The sequence below is a fragment of the Limanda limanda genome, chromosome 5 (assembly GCF_963576545.1).
Source record: "Limanda limanda chromosome 5, fLimLim1.1, whole genome shotgun sequence".
NCBI lineage: Eukaryota > Metazoa > Chordata > Actinopteri > Pleuronectiformes > Pleuronectidae > Limanda > Limanda limanda.
In genome coordinates, this window is record NC_083640.1 from 4,626,052 (window position 1) to 4,644,795 (window position 18,744).

The following is an 18,744-nucleotide window of genomic DNA, read 5'->3' on the forward strand; positions in this document are numbered from 1 at the left end:
GCAGTTGATGCTTGTTGTGCTGCCAGACTGTGGTTCATTACCAGCAGAACCTATAACAGGGTTCCTGTACAATTTCAATTTAAAAATTCCAGACTTCTTCGCAGATTTTTCTAACCATTTTTGACAAGGTCTGGATACTTGGTGTTGACTAGGGCTGAAGCGATTCCTAGAGTAAACCGATTCCTTAAAATCATCCAATCAAATTCTTTGCCTGGAAGTTTTGTTAAATCCATATACTGCCAGCGATTGTGTGTAGACCGGTGATTGTGTGTAGACAGACCCTCCTACTGCTCAGTGGCCCCCTGTGTTTCACACGGAAGATTATTACTGTTGCACAACGAGCATGCTTAGAGGGTAGAGGTCCTTTATATTCCTAGATCTTTACTTACCAGTATTGCATGTTTCTTATTACTTACGGATGCCTATTTTTAGTCTTGCTGCTGAAATCTTAATTTCCCCATTGTGGGAATAAAGGATATCTTATCTTATTTTAGTAATTCCAACCTATGTATGTCAACCTGTGTTTTATATAATTTTTTTTTAAACTAACTACATCGATGCACAATCACAAGACTACTGGTATGTTTGCATGTAACTACATTAGAAGTCTGGTCAGTGTATGCCTTGTTTAAAACAGAGTCTCATACTGTCACCATTAAGTGACATGTTGCATCCATTCAGATGCTACCACTGACATTTCTTTGTCCACATCAGTGTTATTAGTGTAAGGTCAATAATGACGGTGAGCTCCCCTAACATCCCGGATGTTTGTGTTAAATGTCTGACTGAAAAGGGAACTTTGATTCACTGCCTATGGGAATGCTCTAAGATTTTGGTATTTTGGGAAAATGTAGTTAAATGTTTATCACGGATGGTTTAGTGTAAAATTCCTTTGACGTCAACAATCTGTATACTTGGAATATATCCCAAAGACTCCATCAGACCAACGAAGCAATCGAAGATGGCTGACTTTGGACTTCTCCATGCAAGGAGAGTGATTGCACTATATTGGAAAAATGTAGAGCCACCATCACTGGCAATATGTAAGAAGGAGTCGATGACTTGTCTTGGACTGGAGAGATTGACATACATTGTTAAAGGTAAACAGGAGGAGTTTGCTTGTATTTGGGAATCATTTATGTCATTTTTGACCAATGAAACGGATAACACTGACTGAACAACAGGTTAGGAAATGATCCTGCCTTTTTTTATTTTTTTTATTTTTATTTTATTTCTTTGTCTGTGTGAATGAGTGGCTGTTCGAGGGGATATAAATGAAAATGTTTGTAAATTCGTCATAAAGTTTGATATGCACTTGAAACTTCAATAAAAAATATTGTTAAAAAAAAAAAAAATGACTGTGAGAACTAATAAAGCATGTGCAGGTCATTGAGGAAATGTAAACGCCACGCAATCTGAGAGGAAGTTCGTACTACATGAGTCAACACAGTCAGTGGAGTGTGGAGTGTCTTTTAAGTTGTAATCTCAGTGTTTGCTCTGACCTCTCTCCTCGCTGCTCCAGCATGGTGAGGCTGTGCAGGGTGGTGGTGATGTCCTGCGGGCAGATCCCCGTCAGTTTGCTGAGCTGTCGTATGGAGATCTGCCGGTCACGGACCTCGTGGAGACACTCCAGCACCACGCTGCGCCAGTAGGCCATGTAGGACAGCCGACCCAGGTCCGACAAAGGCTTCTCTGGAGATCCAGGCTGTCCCTCACGCTTTGATAATAAGTAACCTGTGGGGAGGGAGGAATAAACCAAGGGCACACACATCATATTAAATGTTATACAACACTATTCAAAAAATATGTATTAATTTGTCAAGACATTTTCTCAGTTATCAGTCTTATCTAGGGTTGCAAAGGGCCGGAAAGATTCCGGAAAATATATTAGCATGCTGATTGAGGATTGTTCATCTGTTCATCTAGCCTATTTCCATTCATTTATCCATCAGTTGTAAAATATTTTTACAGACGATTCCAATTGTTTGGCTAACTATTTATATCTCTGGCATTGCATTAGTGTTTTTTTACAAACTTTTTTCTCATCTTATTCTACAGAACAATGCCACGTGCACTCTCTCATGTGTGGAGACATTTCACCCCATCCAATGTAGAAGGAAAGGCTGTGTACATTTGCAAATACTGTGCAAAGACCTATGTTAAGAATGACACAACGATGCAGAAGCATATAGTCAAGTGCCCAAAGTTTCCTCAGGGCTCAATTCAGCCTATGACACAACAAAATGTTTATATTTATGTCTGTACATGACAAGGTAAATACAGTTAGTATAAATTACCTACAACATTTCCCGTTAATTCCTGTATATTCCCGTTAATTCCCGTTAATTCCCATGGAAAGTTTCCAACTTTGAATATTCCCAGAATTTTGCAACCCTAGTCTTATCACTGTGTTTTCTGTGTTATGTTTAAAGCTGACAGCCTTACTGAAGTCTATGAGAAAGCGTCCGTAGCCCTTGCGCTGGTACTGTGGAAGAATCATGATGCATGATACGTTGTATTTCTGTTGACAGTGCTTCTCCTGTAAAATAGAAAAAGACACAGACAACCATTAGATTAAAAAACGCTCTGTGTGGGTGTACAGCAGAGATGTCACCACATCCGCTCACTCTCTCCACCCACTGCTGTATTTTGGCAGCGTGGTCGCATGTTAATGAGAGCACCTGTGCCTGCACACTACACAGGGGGGCCGGGGGGCTCATAGCACCCACTGTTTATCTGAGACACATCATGAGCATTTGTAGGTTTGTTGGAATGTGCCAGTGTGGGGTGATGCCAATGCATTTCAATTTCCCTTAATGGGAAATCATTTCCTCTTCATGTTGGTTCATTAAGCGGTTTTGGTTTGTGCTGGGTGATTATAATATACAGAGCGTCTGTATGTATCCCATCAAAATGAATATGGATCAAACCCATATGGATAAGACACATGCAAAATTCATAAGAAATGTAACATCGCTTGGAGGCTGTGGAGGTTCAATCCAGCATAGAAATGATGTCAAGTACTGCAGGGCGATATGACTTCGAATCAATATAACCATTTTTTCAAAGCTTTACCTCAATTAAAATTAATGAACGATCATTTTATGTTTTGTTTACCATTGCCCTGAGAGTTCTCTGACAAGGTCTGTATTTAAAATATGTGGAACTATTAAAGCTGGGATATTTTTTCTAATGAAGTGAATATTTTTATAATTCGATGATGACTCAATGTAGCATTTCTAGCATTGTAATTTGAAGTTAACATTATAATACTAAGCAGTGTTTCTTAGCAGCGGGGAAAGTATTAAACAAATTAACCAAGATGAGCACATTTAGGTCAGTGAGGTTATAAATGGCGGTTTTGAACCATTTTCTATTAATTGCTCAGCCCTAATGTCAAGCATCGCTAACAAACCTTTGAGAAGTAGCCGACGAGGTGGCAGCCTTTGCCGTCGTTCTGTGTCAGGACGTAGAAGAGGAAGGGCTCCACGTCGTAGTAGAGGGTCTTGTGGTCCAGGAACAGCTTGGCCAGCAGACACAGGTTCTGACAGTAGATGGTGCTCACATTCCCATCAACCTGTTGTGGGATCAGTGAAGAAACACATGAGCGAAAAACAGACAGTTTCCTAAATTAAAGAATCACAGGAACAGTCTAGGAGTACATCTTTAATGTGCTGTTTGAGAGCTGAGCAGCAGGAGTGAAAGTGAATGGAACAGAAGTTAGTGTCGAGCAATGATCTCAGCGGAGTCTCTAGAGGCTGACAGATAGATGGGGCGGCGGAGAGAAAAACAAAGAGCTGTAAAGAGAAAAAGGGAGGGAGGTTGAGATTGGCAGCTCGCCAGCCGTCTCTGCTCTGGTTGGAGCCAGGACGGACCGCAGAGTGAGGGAACAGAAGCTGCAGTGGCCATGGCCTGCAGGCAGCAATCCACTGGAACTGCTGCTGTGCTACAAGACCCAGAAGAGGAGCTTAACTGGAAATCGGTAATTATGAACTCCTCCAATCCTCCTTCTAACTGTGGTAGATAACATCACATACTGGAGTAATACAATAACTGTGTGTTCATTTGGGAGGTAGCAAAGGACTGGTGTGCAACATTTAATCCCTGAGCTCTAATTATCTGTGGTAATATTTAGTGGGACTTGGTTTCATATATGATGAACGATGCATTGCTCTGAAGCAGGGTTGCAAAGGGGCGGAAAGTGTCCGGTAAATTTCCGGAAACTTTCCACGGGAATATTAAACTCGGGAATTTTGGGAATTTGGAAAAAAAAAAAAACTATGCAAATTAAACGCTGAGCAATAAAAACATCATTCAAAACTCTATTTTAAAGATGTACAGAATGCAGCACACACTGCACGTTGAGTTTCAACCCTCAGCTGTGCATTCTTCCATCACATGCACAGATAACTCCCAGCATCCTTCACTCTACAGCAGGGCTATTGAGGCCTGCTGTAGTGTGCAGGACTAGTCAGGTAAGTTTCGATGATATTACTGGGGAAAATATATTAGCATGCTTTTTGAGAATTGTTCATCTGTTCATCCAGCCTATTTCCATTAATTTATCCATCAATTGACATTTCACCCCACCCAATGTAGAAGGAAAGGCTGTGTACATTTGCAAATACTGTGCAAAGACCTATGTTAAGAATGACACAAAGATGCAGAAGCATATAGTCAAGTGCCCAAAGTTTCCTCAGGGCTCAAATCAGCCTATGACACAACATAATGTTTATATTTATGTCTGTATATGACAAGGTAAATACAGTTAGTATAAATTACCCACAACATTTCCAGTTTATTCCCGTATATTCCCGTTAATTCCCATGGAAAGTTTCCAACTTTGAATATTCCCGGAATTTTGCAACCCTACTCTGAAGTGAATACCATGACAACATTTTTGAAACTTGGTGCAGAAGCGTCAACAGAGGCCTGTTGTTTTGTTAGTTTCAGTGTCATCCATCTTCATTCACTCACATTATATCTTCTGTTTGCTGTTCAACTGTAACCATGCAACCTTTCATCATACTGAACAGTGAACTCACCTCAAATACAGAGACGTTATCCTTCCTGTAGATCTCGTTGGCAGGAGGGTGGAACCAGTTGCACTTCTTCATGTGCTGGTAGAGTATGCTGCGACTCTTCATGTAGCGCAGGCAGAATTCGCACAGGTAGAGCTTGGGTAGCCTGGGAAGGGAGAGGGGGAGAAGAATGAAGGAAGAGGGAGGTGCAGTCGTAAAAATCCCAGCTCGAACTGAAATAAACAGCTGAATAACTAAGTGCTGTGTACATGTATCAGGAACTATTTTACCAATTAATAAAATTCCTCTTCGAGTCCAGTTTCTTCAGTTACAGTTGCAGATGTGGTGACAGTGGTTGAGCTGCACCGCCAGTGGCAAGAACCGCTTTAACAGCGACGAAGAAGGAGTGATTTCTGATTGTCAAGCATTAGTCAGAGCCAGCTAACATGTGAGCAGTTTACCATGTACTGTGTATGCAAAGCTTCAGTTTTGAGTTATTTAAAGAAACCGCTGTGTTTTCCTATATTCATTTATTTGTGTTCTTTTTTAGGAAGGATGTCAAACTAGATAATAAAAAGATGATCTGATATTCATTCTATATGCATTTGTTTTTCAGGTCAGGTCATACGACAATGATTGAAATCATCATTTCCCTACAATGTCAGTAGTGTGCTGTAGCTAAAATATGTCTTTTAAGATTTAAATTTTAATTTAAAAAAATAATTATTGCAATGTACGGGAATAATAATCCAATATGCTAGGTCCAGGTATCAGAATCGGTATGTTGAAGGGTAGCATGGTATCGTAAAAGACATAAAGGTTTGCAGTTTTTCTTAGTGCTCTATGACAGTTTTAGTGATTATGTAGAGTTATGGGCTGTTGCCCAGCAAAAAAGGCAACAGGAATCAAGTTTTGTTACTTCACTGACATTTTATGGACCAAACGATTGATTGGATATTTGAAGAAAGTAATTGGCAGTTACATTTTTGCAACCCTTTTCGCAGCGCACAAATAATTCAGCGATGCCTGAGACGAACATGGATTGATGACACTCGACATTAGGATTCTTATATATATTGTTGCTCGGAAAGAGTCTGTAAATGTTTCTTCCATGCTAGTATTCTGAAATGTATTTTCACATACCTAATGACACCAGACTTGGTAAGAATAGTGTTAAAGTTTATCCAGCAGTCACATAAAAATACTGCACCCTGAGCAAATCAGAATCTCCTTGGCTCCTTGTCTCTGACCGAGTACCAACTGAAGTGGGTGTAAACAACGTTATAATTGAGCTTACTGGAGGCAAGCTATACGCCTACAAGCAGACTGTGAGCTAAGCACATTACTGCTGGTGTGCTTCATTATGGTGCTTACCTGCTGTACTCCTGGGGGTAGGGAGATGAATACCACGTCTGGATTTCAAACTTGCCAAATTCAATAACTGACGGACAGCGCATCTGAGGATCTGGTGGACCCGTCACCCCGACTTTCTGTTGGGGTGAACGAAAAAGATGGAGGAAGAAAAGAAGAGAGACATCAAGATTTGTCAATTCTAGGTTTGCTACAATATTGACCAGGCAGCTCAGGAATTGCTCGACTGCTCCACCCGTTTTCAGACATTTTTTCAGAAGCTCTGAACAATGGGAGTCTGGACTTTCTCTGGAGGTTTCTTTTCATACATGAACTTCACAACGGAACAGACTTAAAGAGGATTCAGGTGAGGGGTGTTGCAGCATGAATCCTGCTGGGTGTAACACTTTAATTCGGCTGCAGAGTTCACATGTTATTATTACAGATTATCGAGACTGGCGTCACATCCACACAACGAAGGATCTCCTGCTGGTTTCTCACTTTGGCTCATTCATACATTCTTCACAGTTTATAAACTAGGGGGCTGGCTGGAAAAACTCTAATTTGAATATTTGAAACAATAACAAAATATATATATACAGTGTATTCTCAATTACAGCTCCATCTGAGAATGTCTGGAGATTATCTGGAGTTCAGTGCATGCCTGAAAGCAGCTTGGGAGTCCATACATCAACACATCAGTATCCAGTTAATTGGCCAAAAAGTACAACCTCTCATCACATAAGTATCCACAGAAAGACTATAACTATAGAATTATAAGGGAAGATTTCAAAATTCATTGCTGGTTTGGACTTCCCTGCCTGCCGCTTTATTATGATCACATATTCTCTTCCACTGCTTCTCAGCCTCAATCATCACATCAGCCCTTTTCACACATCATTAATTCTTACTACTCTGCCTGCGTCAAACACTCGAGCACTGGTGTGGATGTTCCAGTCGGGATCTGAGATGGCGTTTTAATACGACTTCTACGACAGCGGCCAAACACCCACTTTCAGGTCAATCTACTGCTGCAGTGATGCAGTGAAACAGGACATTAATGAGGCTAATTTATGGTTCCTCTCTTTACTTCCTGGCTAACCGGTCAGTGCAGGACGCTGACATTAGTGCTGCCCTGCTCAACGCTCACGCCCTCAAACATAAGACAGTTGACACTTAGACTAACTATAGAGCTTGTGAGGATGCTGCCAAGTCTGACACGTAATCTAGTGGGTATATTACATTGACCAGCCTTGCCCTACCAAACAGGAAGTAGATTTTATCATCAATCATGAGTATCATGTGAAATTCAAGCAAAATTCCAAGGTCTACATTATACTTTAATCACCTGGTAGTGAAGCCGTTGTTGTTGGATCACCCCTTGTTCCATGTATCTATTGGTCATTTAAAACCGAACCTCTTATTCTCACTGGATCCTACACTGTCTGCTCCATTTGCCCTGCATCAATGGTAATGGATGATTTTAATATACAAGCTAAACCTGGCAGCTGTTCCATGGCAAATTAATTTGTTTCAGTGCTGAAACACAATGGTTTCTCACAGCTCATTGACTCTTTCCACCCACCAACATGCCGGCATCCCACAGACCCTGAGCCGGTGACCATCTTTCTACAACCTGGCAGCTGGTGACTCTACTCTTTCTCAACATTTTCCTCATAAATGAAATTCAGCTCCTTGTCTGCACACAATATCACGTCCACTGACTGCAGCCTGGCAGTCGTTCCTCGGCTGATGCTGTTTAACTTTACAATCTGGATCATCTTCAGCTTCTCTCGTCCCTTTGACCCATCTCTGTCCATTGACCACATTTGAAAGACATGTATCATTTAGTCTCCCTGGGTGCTTACCTGCAGTGCCAACTCCTGGATTTGTCGAAACAGTTCAATGTCTTTTTCCGTCAGGTTCTCGTGGCCGGGTAGTTTTTCATCTTCGTCACGCCAGTCACTGCCTTCCTGATTGTCTGGGGATTGAAACACAGTCGACATTAATGCAAATCTACAGAGAGGAATGCCAGACAGATTGCTAACAAGTCTGCTCATTAATTTTTACAATGGTGCTCCTTCCACAGAAGGTAGAGGGCAATGAGACACTGGTACATGGTTAAAGGTTTTCTTAGAATAAACCTTGATAAACAATATGTTCTTCCTAATTTGGAGGGAGTTTGCTGCTTCACCAGAGGGGATGATGTTAAAGACTAGTGGGTAGGTAGGGGGGGTCCGATAAAATAAATGCTTTGCAAGTGTTTAGCCACTTAAATGGTAAGTGGTCTGTATTTATATAGCACCTTTCTAGTCTCTATGACCACTCAAAGTGCTTTACAGTACAGTTCATTGCCTATCACACACACATCCATACAGTGCATCTATGGGCAGCTCTTTTTTCCTATAAGGGGCAATTCGGGGTTCAGTATCTTGCCAAAGGAAACTTCAGCATGCAGACCGTGGAGAGTGTCATCGAACCACCAACCTGAGCTCTACCGAGAGGATCAGCCGCTGCCGCCCCTTAACCCGAACTTAAATGTGTGACCAACCTTGCTTTTACTAAACAGTGCATTTTGGAGTTTGCCTCCAACATGCACTTGTGGGAACTGTTGGTTATATTTATAAATTTAAGGTCTTGAACGAATTATGTCATGATTTGGCTCCTAAAATGTAACTTTTTTATAATTCATTCCTCTTTTTGCCATAGATTTTTGGGTGAAGCATTTCGTAACCTTGTAAGATTAGTGCTATACAAATAAAGTTATCATTATTACTTTATTTGGGCGAACGCATAATCTACTAGGTATTTTCTTGTCATGTGTCAATTTCGGAATACACAAGTCAATACATCAGCAACAGCATGAGTCATACCAGTATAGGTGCATATGTGTTTTTATAGATACAGTAATATATGTGGTTGAGCTGGTCTTTTATACACATAAAGGGTAAATACGTTGGATTATGACTTGGATATGCCCAAACTTGATATGTATAAACCCCCATTATCCACAGTAAAGGAAAACCATCAAAAATACGAGTGCTTCCATGGAAGCTCCTGATGAGTCTGCTCTGCTGCTTCTATTCTCTTCTTCAGTGGCAACTGACACTGTGTGTTTTTGTTCTTTATTAACTTAATTTGTAACGGAACTTTTTATTATTTTTTTTAAAAATGGGACAAACAACCGTGAGGCACTGCAGTCTATGCATCACAGTAACACCTGGTAGTGCTGAGTCGGCTAACAAACCAGCCACCTGACAACCTCTGATCAAAATATTACAAAAGGATGCCCAATGCCTTTGGATATTAGGATATTAAAACAATAAGACATGTTTTGGCTCAGTGTCTGAACAGTGTTTACTGAGTGAGATCTATGACGTTTGATTTCTGCTGTTATTTCACTGTAGAGTTTGAAGCTCTCTGCAAAAAGTTAATAGCCGGTGTGACCCGTGAGCAAGTTACATATTTACTATGTGTCTAAACACTGGTAACGCCGACGACCAAAATACCCCTAGTGGCCTTGCCAAAGTTATATATGATATTGATGTCAAATTGTCATCCTACAGTAGGATAATGAGACAAAAACAGCAGCTCAGTCTCTAGACTTAAACAGCCAGCTGCTTTATGATGAACTGGACAGAAATTGAAAGTAGAAACACCCCATAATGTGTGGGTACTTCTGTAACAGTGTTGAGACGAACTTTCCAAACAACGTTTCATTACCATTGTAGAAAGAACCGTATCAACAGGGAAAATTTAGGTGTTCTATATATATTTTGCCCCTTTGTGTATATAAGCAGATGAACAAAACTAATATTTACCCCCCCTGTCATCTCCTTCTCCCTTGCGATTGGCTTTCTTACGGATGCGGCACTGCTGGGAGTAGTCCACCACTTCCTGTCGTGCCTTGCGGCCCTCGGGTGACGGTGTGAAGAACTTTGTGAGGGCGTCGATGAGGCCCTTGGTCTTGTTATTGAAGCGCAGGCCGCTCTGTGAAAGGTCGTCGTCGTCCCGCATCGAAAAGAGCAGCCGATCGTCCCCGGGGTAACCTTCGCAGGAGGAGCTGGAGGACGAGTTGGCCGAGACCGAACGCTTCCGCCGACCACGCCCAAGTTTCTTGAAGGGCCGCCCGGGCCTGATGAGGAGTAAAGGAGTATGGTTAAGCACAGTAAGTCCAGTCTGTGGAACTACATATGTACCGTTCAATGTATCCCACTGAACTTAAGCTGTTCATTTGGTCTCAGAACAATCAGAAATTTGTTCCTGACTAGTAAAATTCATGTGAATGTCATCTCAAGGAAGAACAATACAATTACTGACATTACTTATAAACCGGTTTGTACAATTTTAAAATCAGCTTTAAATAGTTACTAATATGAACTTGTCAAATGTTACATTTTTGTCTCTTGCCAACTGTACATCCATCTCTCATAAGCACAGAGCACCACCGTCTATTCTGTTCAGATATTATAATGGCTAATGTGCAAATGTTTTAAATTATTAATATGTCAGTCCAACTTTATCCTTTGCTCTTTGTCACCATGTAAATATTAGGCAAATGCATCAAGGTGTTGTTGAAATGCTCTTAACACAAATGCAACGCATTTTATTTTCTTTTTCCACCTCTTGCCTTCATTGCAAATTAACACAATGAAGTCATAACTACAGCATCTCAACCTGGGGAATGGAACCTTCTTGTGAGCACGTGAACGCACACTTAGATTCAGTCTGTGGCAGTAGCTGCTTGAGGGGAAGGTTCAGGCCAGTGTAGGTTGATTATTGTAATTGTCCAGCAAACACACATGCAGTGTGCTCTCATGCAAAGCAGAGTGACAGCCTCACAGTGAGGACAGGTGGCAGGTGTTATGCCCAGGTCTGCCAGCCTGCTGAGAACTGCATGTCTAGGTAATTAATGTGAAACACTGCTGTAAATACTGGAACAGAAATTAACCCTGCACATTGTTTTTTTAAGACACATTATACAATGAAACAGGCAGAGAAAATAAATCGCAATAAAAGGAAAACACGTCTGTAAGCGCAGTCTGGAGAATAAAGCTCCCCATCGTACTGACACTGGAGAAGTAACCATGAGCTAAAGCAGTTCTTTACCTGTTCTTGGGCCGTCCCAGCGGTGCACTGTAGCGCCGTTTGATTTGTGCTGCCTTTTCATGTAAAAGCGTCTTTCCCTTTTTCCTGGGTTGGCAGATTTGACAAATCCACATGCCTGAGAAACGGAGAGAAAAAGAGACAGGTTCACATTCACTGGGGTGGATTAGACACGACAGGCTTCAGTGCAGATACTAACACTGGGATGTATCCAAGAGAAGCATTGGATGTTTCAATAGAGTTCATTGGCACCAACAACTCAAAATATGTTTAATCATTTTCTTTGACTATGACGATCATGTATGTACATGAAAGGTTGGACAGATACAGGTGGACTTCATGTGGCGGTTATGAGTTAAAAGAGCAGTTCTGTTTATTTACCTTTTGGCATCCGCGTGAGGGGAGGATCACAGCACTCCATGTGGAACCCCCTGTCACAGGAGTCGCAGAACAACATGTTGTCCTGTACGGCACAGACACACAAGTGTTGATGATTATCAAAGGTTTTTATACAGGGTGAGTCTCAGTGACCTGATTCAAGGGTGATCTACTTTACGCTATAACAAAATAATGAACTAAAATGTTACTATGTGTCAGTCATCACTCTGACTGAAAATAAAACCACTGGTCAAAACTCGTTCATCAGCATGTGTTTGTTGGTTTGTAGCATTACACAAAATCACAAAATCTACTGGACAAATTGCCACAAAACATGTCAGGATGTGGTATGAGCCAGGGACAAATCCTTAAAATTTGGATGTGGATCCTGATCAGGGGTCGGATTCTGTTTTTTACGCCTTTCTTTAATATTGTGAGATAGGGTGTTTATTCACAGATTTCCCAGGGAATAACTCATAGTCGTTTGTGGAGTTTACCCGCAGTTTGCCCTTCACACATGCACGACCCAGCAAGAGGTTCTGTGCACATTTGATGCAGTTCACAAGTGCATCAAATTATCCGCATTTTTCAGGCGAGAGGTTGAGCAGCCGAGGGCAGCGGCAGGAAGTGACTTATTAACACTTCTGCGGAGATCACATGATTTTTGTTTACGACACACAGAAACTGCGAAGCGTCTCACTCTTGACATTTGTTCCTCCTCCAGAAAAAATACGGAGGAACTGCAGAGTTCAGTGCATGAGTGAATGAAGCTGATGAGTGTGTGCAATTTGGTAACGCAAGGGAGCTATTCATCCTTGGCGGAGGTATGTGCTCTACTGAGAGTCCTCCTAGTTTTAATTTTTTTAATTAAAAATAAAAAGATTACAAATTAACAATACTTGGATATAATCAACCCTGACTGACTCTTTTCTCCAATTACATTATGGATGTCAACATTGTGAGTCTTTATACATTGTGCATTTTGTCTCATGGATAACTGTCCCTGCAAGAATTTGAATAACAATGAATTCAAACTTGACAAGAAAGAGGAAAGAGGAATCATACCAAGCCTGACTAAAATAGCTCAATTCCAGGACCACAGAGATGTCTAACTGCATCCCTATCTGGCACTTGAGCAAAAGAGAGCGTTCACAGACGCCGTTTGGCTGCCAGGCCGCCATATTCGCTCATCCACTCACCGCATTCTTTCCTTGATCCTGACAGCTGCTGCAAGTCTTGCATTCGATGCACTGCCACCACAGAGCCTTGACACGCGCTGTGAGCTCTGGGGAGAACTTGAGACAGGACGGGTGGCCTGCAGGTAGACAGACAGGCAGACAAAAAAGAAAAACAAGTGAATCAACTTTAGAATTTTTTTCCCCGGCATTGCTGACTGACAGCTGTGACCCACTTACATCATCCGTAGGAGAGAGAAAAAAAAGGCTCCTTTTGGAATTAAAGCCCTCACTGAATCAAACCTGGCTGCAAAGAGATTGTTCAAACATAAATGACAATCTGTCAGAGCTGTGCTTCTGCTCTGTTTGAGGAAGAGCAAACAAGACAGCCTTGTCTGGGAAAGAAACCCGCTGAGGAAAGAACAATCTGTCCTCTGCTTTCACCAGGCAAAGTCAGGCCTTTGTATGAATACTACAACTCCTGGCTGAGAAAAAAGACTTTACAGGGAATCAATTGTATCTAAAATATACTGAACGCAAACTAATACCAGTATGTGTGTATTCAATCACTCTGTTTTTTTTTATCAGGTGTCAGTTTAAGCAGTGAAATGAAAGACAGGACTACCATAAAGACTTATCATTTGAAATGGAAGATGGAAAAGACGTTCAAGCTAGTTTAACTATGGTTGTCAATCCTGCAACAACAAGCAACAACAGGCTGCAATATGCAACGGATAGACCCCACCCCCTCCGATCAGCCCATACATCAAAACCCGGCCCCCCAAAAAATACGCTAGAAGCCGACTCTCAAATCGTCTCTGTTTCAACAGTGTATGTCTCTGTATCAATTTCATTCAGTCTGAATTAAATGGTTTGTTATGTTGATAACAATCCTGCAAGTGTCACAGACACAAGCTTCTTTCCTTATTTCAGATGACTTTATTGATTGCTGTTGGGACATGAAGAGCATTTTAACAGATAAGATAACTCATGTTTCAGGAACAACTCACCAATCCTTCCTTTAAGAGTGAGCACTGAATGAAGCTCAAGTGTATGTGGAGAGTAAATGTTGACTGAAGCTGAAGTAAAAGCTGTTGTAAACTGTCTGCTGCAGAGTAAGCCATGAAGGCAGTGAAAAAGGAATTTCACGTGTAACCAGCACGAGCAAGAGATAAAAGAAATGTTACTTGAAGAGGAAGAGATGAACGTAGCTGAAATGACATTTGAAGACGCAGACGGACACACATCAAAGGACAGAGATAGGTGGGCAATCTTCCTAAAATGACGTCTGTGTTCTTATTTTCTACCTGAGTATGTACTAGTAGAGTATGACCATGTCACCGACCGGGCTGGTGGCAAGATCCTTTTAAAAGAAGTTCACATTTCACTTGTCCAAAATTCACACTTACCACTGTTGCCACAGTCAGCGCAGGAGATGAGCTCCTCTGGCTTCTTGTCGCGGTTCTGCTCCTTGGTGCCCAAGCAGAAGCTGCAGATTGGGATGGGCTCTGCCACAGGCTGGTGAGGGACAGAGCAGAAGAGAGAGAGAGAGAGAGGGGGGGACAAGTTTAGACTGACGGACAATTTAACAGCTTCATTGTACAAATGAGAACAACAAAGTGGCCTTGTGTGTCCTGCCACAGCGGAGGACTGCGGCTGTGTGTATTAACAAGCTAACAGCAGACTGAAAACGACAATGACACCATGGAGCCTGGGATCTGTGAGCAGAGGGTTCAGGATAATAAAGAGAATCAGAGTTACTGCGATGACTGAGCTTGTATAATTTATGTGACAGTGTCATGTTAGAGTCTGCCATTATGTGCCAGCGCCTCTTGCCGGATCCTGAGCTGTTTGATCAAAGGCTGTAACTCGCTGCTTCTGGTTGTACAGACTGAGGAGTCGCAGCATGTCCCAATTTTGAGTCTTCCAGTTCCGGGGCTGCATAAATCTTTTAACGTGTCCCTGAAAAGCCACTCTGTGTCAGCAGGTGTGTGATAAGATGCAAAACAAACATTATCTGAAATGTATAAAAGCACACCCCTTAGCCAGGTTTGTGTCCACGACGACAAAAGGCTGGATACCACTTAACGTGTTTATAAAGACATCAAGTAAGACTTGTGTGAACAGTAAAGCTTTAAAAATCACATCATCCTGAAGCAGCACAGGTGCACTTCACACAGACACCAACCCACAAGGAGGCCCCCCTGAGGGCAAATCTTGAAAGTTTCTGAAGCCTGGCAGCTTTAAGAGGAAGTGGTGCTACCTCACACTAAACCACAAGTCATTTCCTGCAAGCACATTTTTGTTTACTACAGAGCACAGATATAAGTAAGTTGAATTTGTATTGCTGTTCCTTTAACCATAGAAATCTTTATAGCTTTGGCTGGTATATTTACAGCTCACATAAATGTTGTGAATACAAATTAATTTTAGTAGCTTCAAATGTCAGAACTTGAAAAAGGAGAAAATACTTTACACTGATTTACGATGCCTATAAAAGTTTTGACCTTTATCAAATTTTGTTTAACAATTCCCAAATTTCCATGGGTGTAATTTTGATTTTACGACAGTTATAGTGATAAAAAATATCCCTTTATAAATTGATGCAAGCACAAATTTTAAATGCTAAATAATTACAGCTCAGGTAACCTACTGCTTAGCTTTTTAACACGGGTACGGTAAATTGTTTTTAGAAGCCACATGCTCTGGTGAATGAAAAACATCTGTGTGTAATCAAGTAGATCCAGAATAGTTTAACTTTAAATACACTCGTATCTGGGAGGTTCAACCGATGTCAATCGCATATAATTTATGAGCAACAATAATGATGTGGTGACAAAGACCTAGAGATGTTCCGATACTATTTTTCACTTCCCAATACTGATTCCGATAGCTGGACTGTGAACATGGGCTGATATTGAGTAAGGATCTGATAAAAGTCTTCATATAATGTAATTTAACAGCTTTTCACTACTGACCCTGTGTGGAGGTGATGACTACCATCATTGTTGTATGACCTGGCTCAGTTTAAACCACTTGAAAAACAAATACATACAGGAAATGTATATACAATATCTAGTTTGACAGTCATAACTGAAAAAAAAATACACTAAAGAATAAATATAGGAATAAACAACAATTACGTTAATGCATGGTTGCATCATGGTAGCATCATGGTGTAGAGATGCTTCATTGTGGCACTTCACTGAAGACAGTGGGTGACATGACTGCAGGAAAATCTGCAAGAGATTATATGTGAGACGACAAACGCCAAATAGGTTAAAACAACAATGTCCTGAAGGGGGGGGGGGATTCGCATCCAGACATCAAACTATCAGAACCTGTGGCAGAACACAAAAACTGCTGATGAGTCACAGTCAAGCAGAGACAAGGCCAGAAATCAGACTTCAACATTATACTTACGTTAACATTCAGCATTTAACAGATGCAAGACAGCTAAGCTACTGCTTAGGTCATTTTCAGACATGAACTGAGTTTGTCTTTCACATATGGAGAACACAGGAGGAGACTGCGAGAAAATATCTGGATCATACGGGCAAGTGGTGGGGCCTGGGTAGAGAATGCAGGTGGCAAGTGTTTTTATTAACAACAAATCCACACTGGCATTGGCCCATATCACAAAAAAGCTCTTGAATCTCGTTCTTGACAAATTTGTTGGCTTGTATTAAAAAATAGAGATATTTGCAGTTTTGTATTCATTGCATGTTAGAAATGCAATCAATGCACCCACTCCCTGTCGGTGAATCTCCAGACATAATCCTGCTGTATTCTCAGATGGGCTCACTCTGAGATTCTCAAGGTTTTACAAGGGAGCTGAAGAGCAAACTCCGGGGTAGACTCAGACATTTGTGTTCTCCCATACTACTGATAAGAGACTAGCCGGAGATCAATGCATGTCTGAAGGCAGGTTCAGAGTTTTCAGGTGAATGGTCAAACTCAGATTCATGATTTGCCACATTTCTCTGGGACTCGACTGTTCAGCAGCCATCTTCACAAATTTGGATGTTAATCCAGATGTTTGACGTTTTCAACATGTTGCCATTGTTGTTTGAGGAATTTTCGTGATAATACACATCATTTAAAATTAAAAAACTTATTTGGACATTGATTACCATGGCAACAGTCTACGCTTCGAGCAGTCGAGTCAGACCCAATTCATATGCTCAAAATCCTTTATGAGGCTGTATCTTGTAGTAGCTAACCACTAGTGAGCACAGACATTTAGACTGCCTGTGATAATATGTGGTATTGAAGGAGGCAGATACGACCAATGTAAAAAATGTTTTGTAGTAAAAACTCCAATAACATTTTTTCATTGACATACACTCATACTTGCATAACGTCTATCACAAGTTACTATGAATTTACAGACCGAACAATTACAAAGGAAAAGGCCTCTTAAGAGGAACAGCTTATTCTCAAGCACGTCCGTGGCAACTGCGATGAATTGCTGGAGAAAGAAAAAAAAATCACTAATCTGTACATAGTGATGTAATCTGCAAAACCGTGAAAAAAGGCTTTCTAACAGCCAAGGTCATAACATCTCTCCCAACCCACAAAGGACCATATCCTTTATTTAACATGGGGGGGAGGAAACAACACCATGACATTCAGTGAAATTGGTGTTCGGAGGTTTCCTGCTGGACAGCGTGAGTGTAAATGCACGTAGCTGCAGAGAGCTGGGCAGGCACCGGGTCCTGGCAGGGAAGAGACAGGGACAAGAGCTTGATTTATTGGGTTCATTTCCTTCTAACTCAGGATACTTCCAGCAGCCCCTCGCTACACCTTACCCACCCACAAAACACAGCAGAGACAGAAAGGGAGAAACAAAAGAGGTATGAGTAAGAAAGAGGTAAATGGAGAAAAAGAAAGGGTTGTAAAGAATCAGTGGTGAAGAGAGAGGTAGATAGGGAGAGACATGCAGGTGAGAAGAAGATAGAGCCTCGCTAGCTCTCTCTCCATTTTCTGAAACCATTTTTTCACGGGTGAGGATAATATGAAACGGTGATTGTGTACTGGATAACGCTACAAGGTTTTACGATGAAAATAGCTGTATTGGCCAACAAAGTCACTGAAGAGAACTAGAAGACAGCAACTAGAAAGAGAGGAAGAGGAGGAGGAGGGGGAGGAGGAGGAGGACGGTATGAAAAAAGGCAAAGCGAGGACAAAAACAAGAATTCAGAGGATGAAAGAGCTAAGGAAATGGGAAACATAAAAAATTGGAGAAAATCTGCAGCAGCCGTCCTCCGAGCAGCCTGCGTGCGGCCAACACCTCAATCATTCCTGACGCTTAACCCCTTCCTCTCCAGAAGAGGTGAACTGCTCCCACTCACCCTGAGAACGCTCGAGTAAACTAGAGCTGAGAGTGAGCGTCGCCTTTAACACAAATCACACACCTTGTATAGAGATGCGTGTTACAGTGAAGCTTCAGTTACTGGCTGCCACTGTAAATTAATCCACAACAGATACTAAAAAAATGAAAAGCTAATCCTCCCTCCACGACAGGGAAATTGGAACAGTGAAACACAATCCTCAAATTCCTCCCAAGAGCTGGTTTTCCTCCCCCTTTTCAGGCTTTTCTACCTCCGCCAGCTTCCTCAGCTGGCTGCCAGGTCTGCTCTTGCACTGTGACAGCACTCTAGAAATCTCTCACTTCTACTGGCCGCTTGAGTTGGGCGTCGACAGGGCCGACA

At 41.6% G+C, this 18,744-nt stretch overlaps 1 protein-coding gene across 1 annotated transcript in view; it reads right to left on the minus strand.

Annotated features, from left to right (window-relative positions):
• kat6a (K(lysine) acetyltransferase 6A) overlaps positions 1-18,744 on the minus strand; it is a 39,928-nt gene that overhangs the window by 9,771 nt on the left and 11,413 nt on the right. The window contains exons 3-13 of the mRNA XM_061071992.1: positions 14,440-14,548; positions 13,055-13,170; positions 11,859-11,940; positions 11,481-11,595; positions 10,193-10,506; positions 8,240-8,352; positions 6,396-6,511; positions 5,046-5,187; positions 3,416-3,577; positions 2,446-2,539; positions 1,503-1,734 (exon numbers count right to left, since the gene is read on the minus strand). Coding sequence (XP_060927975.1) covers positions 1,503-1,734; positions 2,446-2,539; positions 3,416-3,577; positions 5,046-5,187; positions 6,396-6,511; positions 8,240-8,352; positions 10,193-10,506; positions 11,481-11,595; positions 11,859-11,940; positions 13,055-13,170; positions 14,440-14,548 — 1,595 coding nt within the window. The remainder of the gene's footprint in view (positions 1-1,502; positions 1,735-2,445; positions 2,540-3,415; positions 3,578-5,045; positions 5,188-6,395; positions 6,512-8,239; positions 8,353-10,192; positions 10,507-11,480; positions 11,596-11,858; positions 11,941-13,054; positions 13,171-14,439; positions 14,549-18,744) is intronic.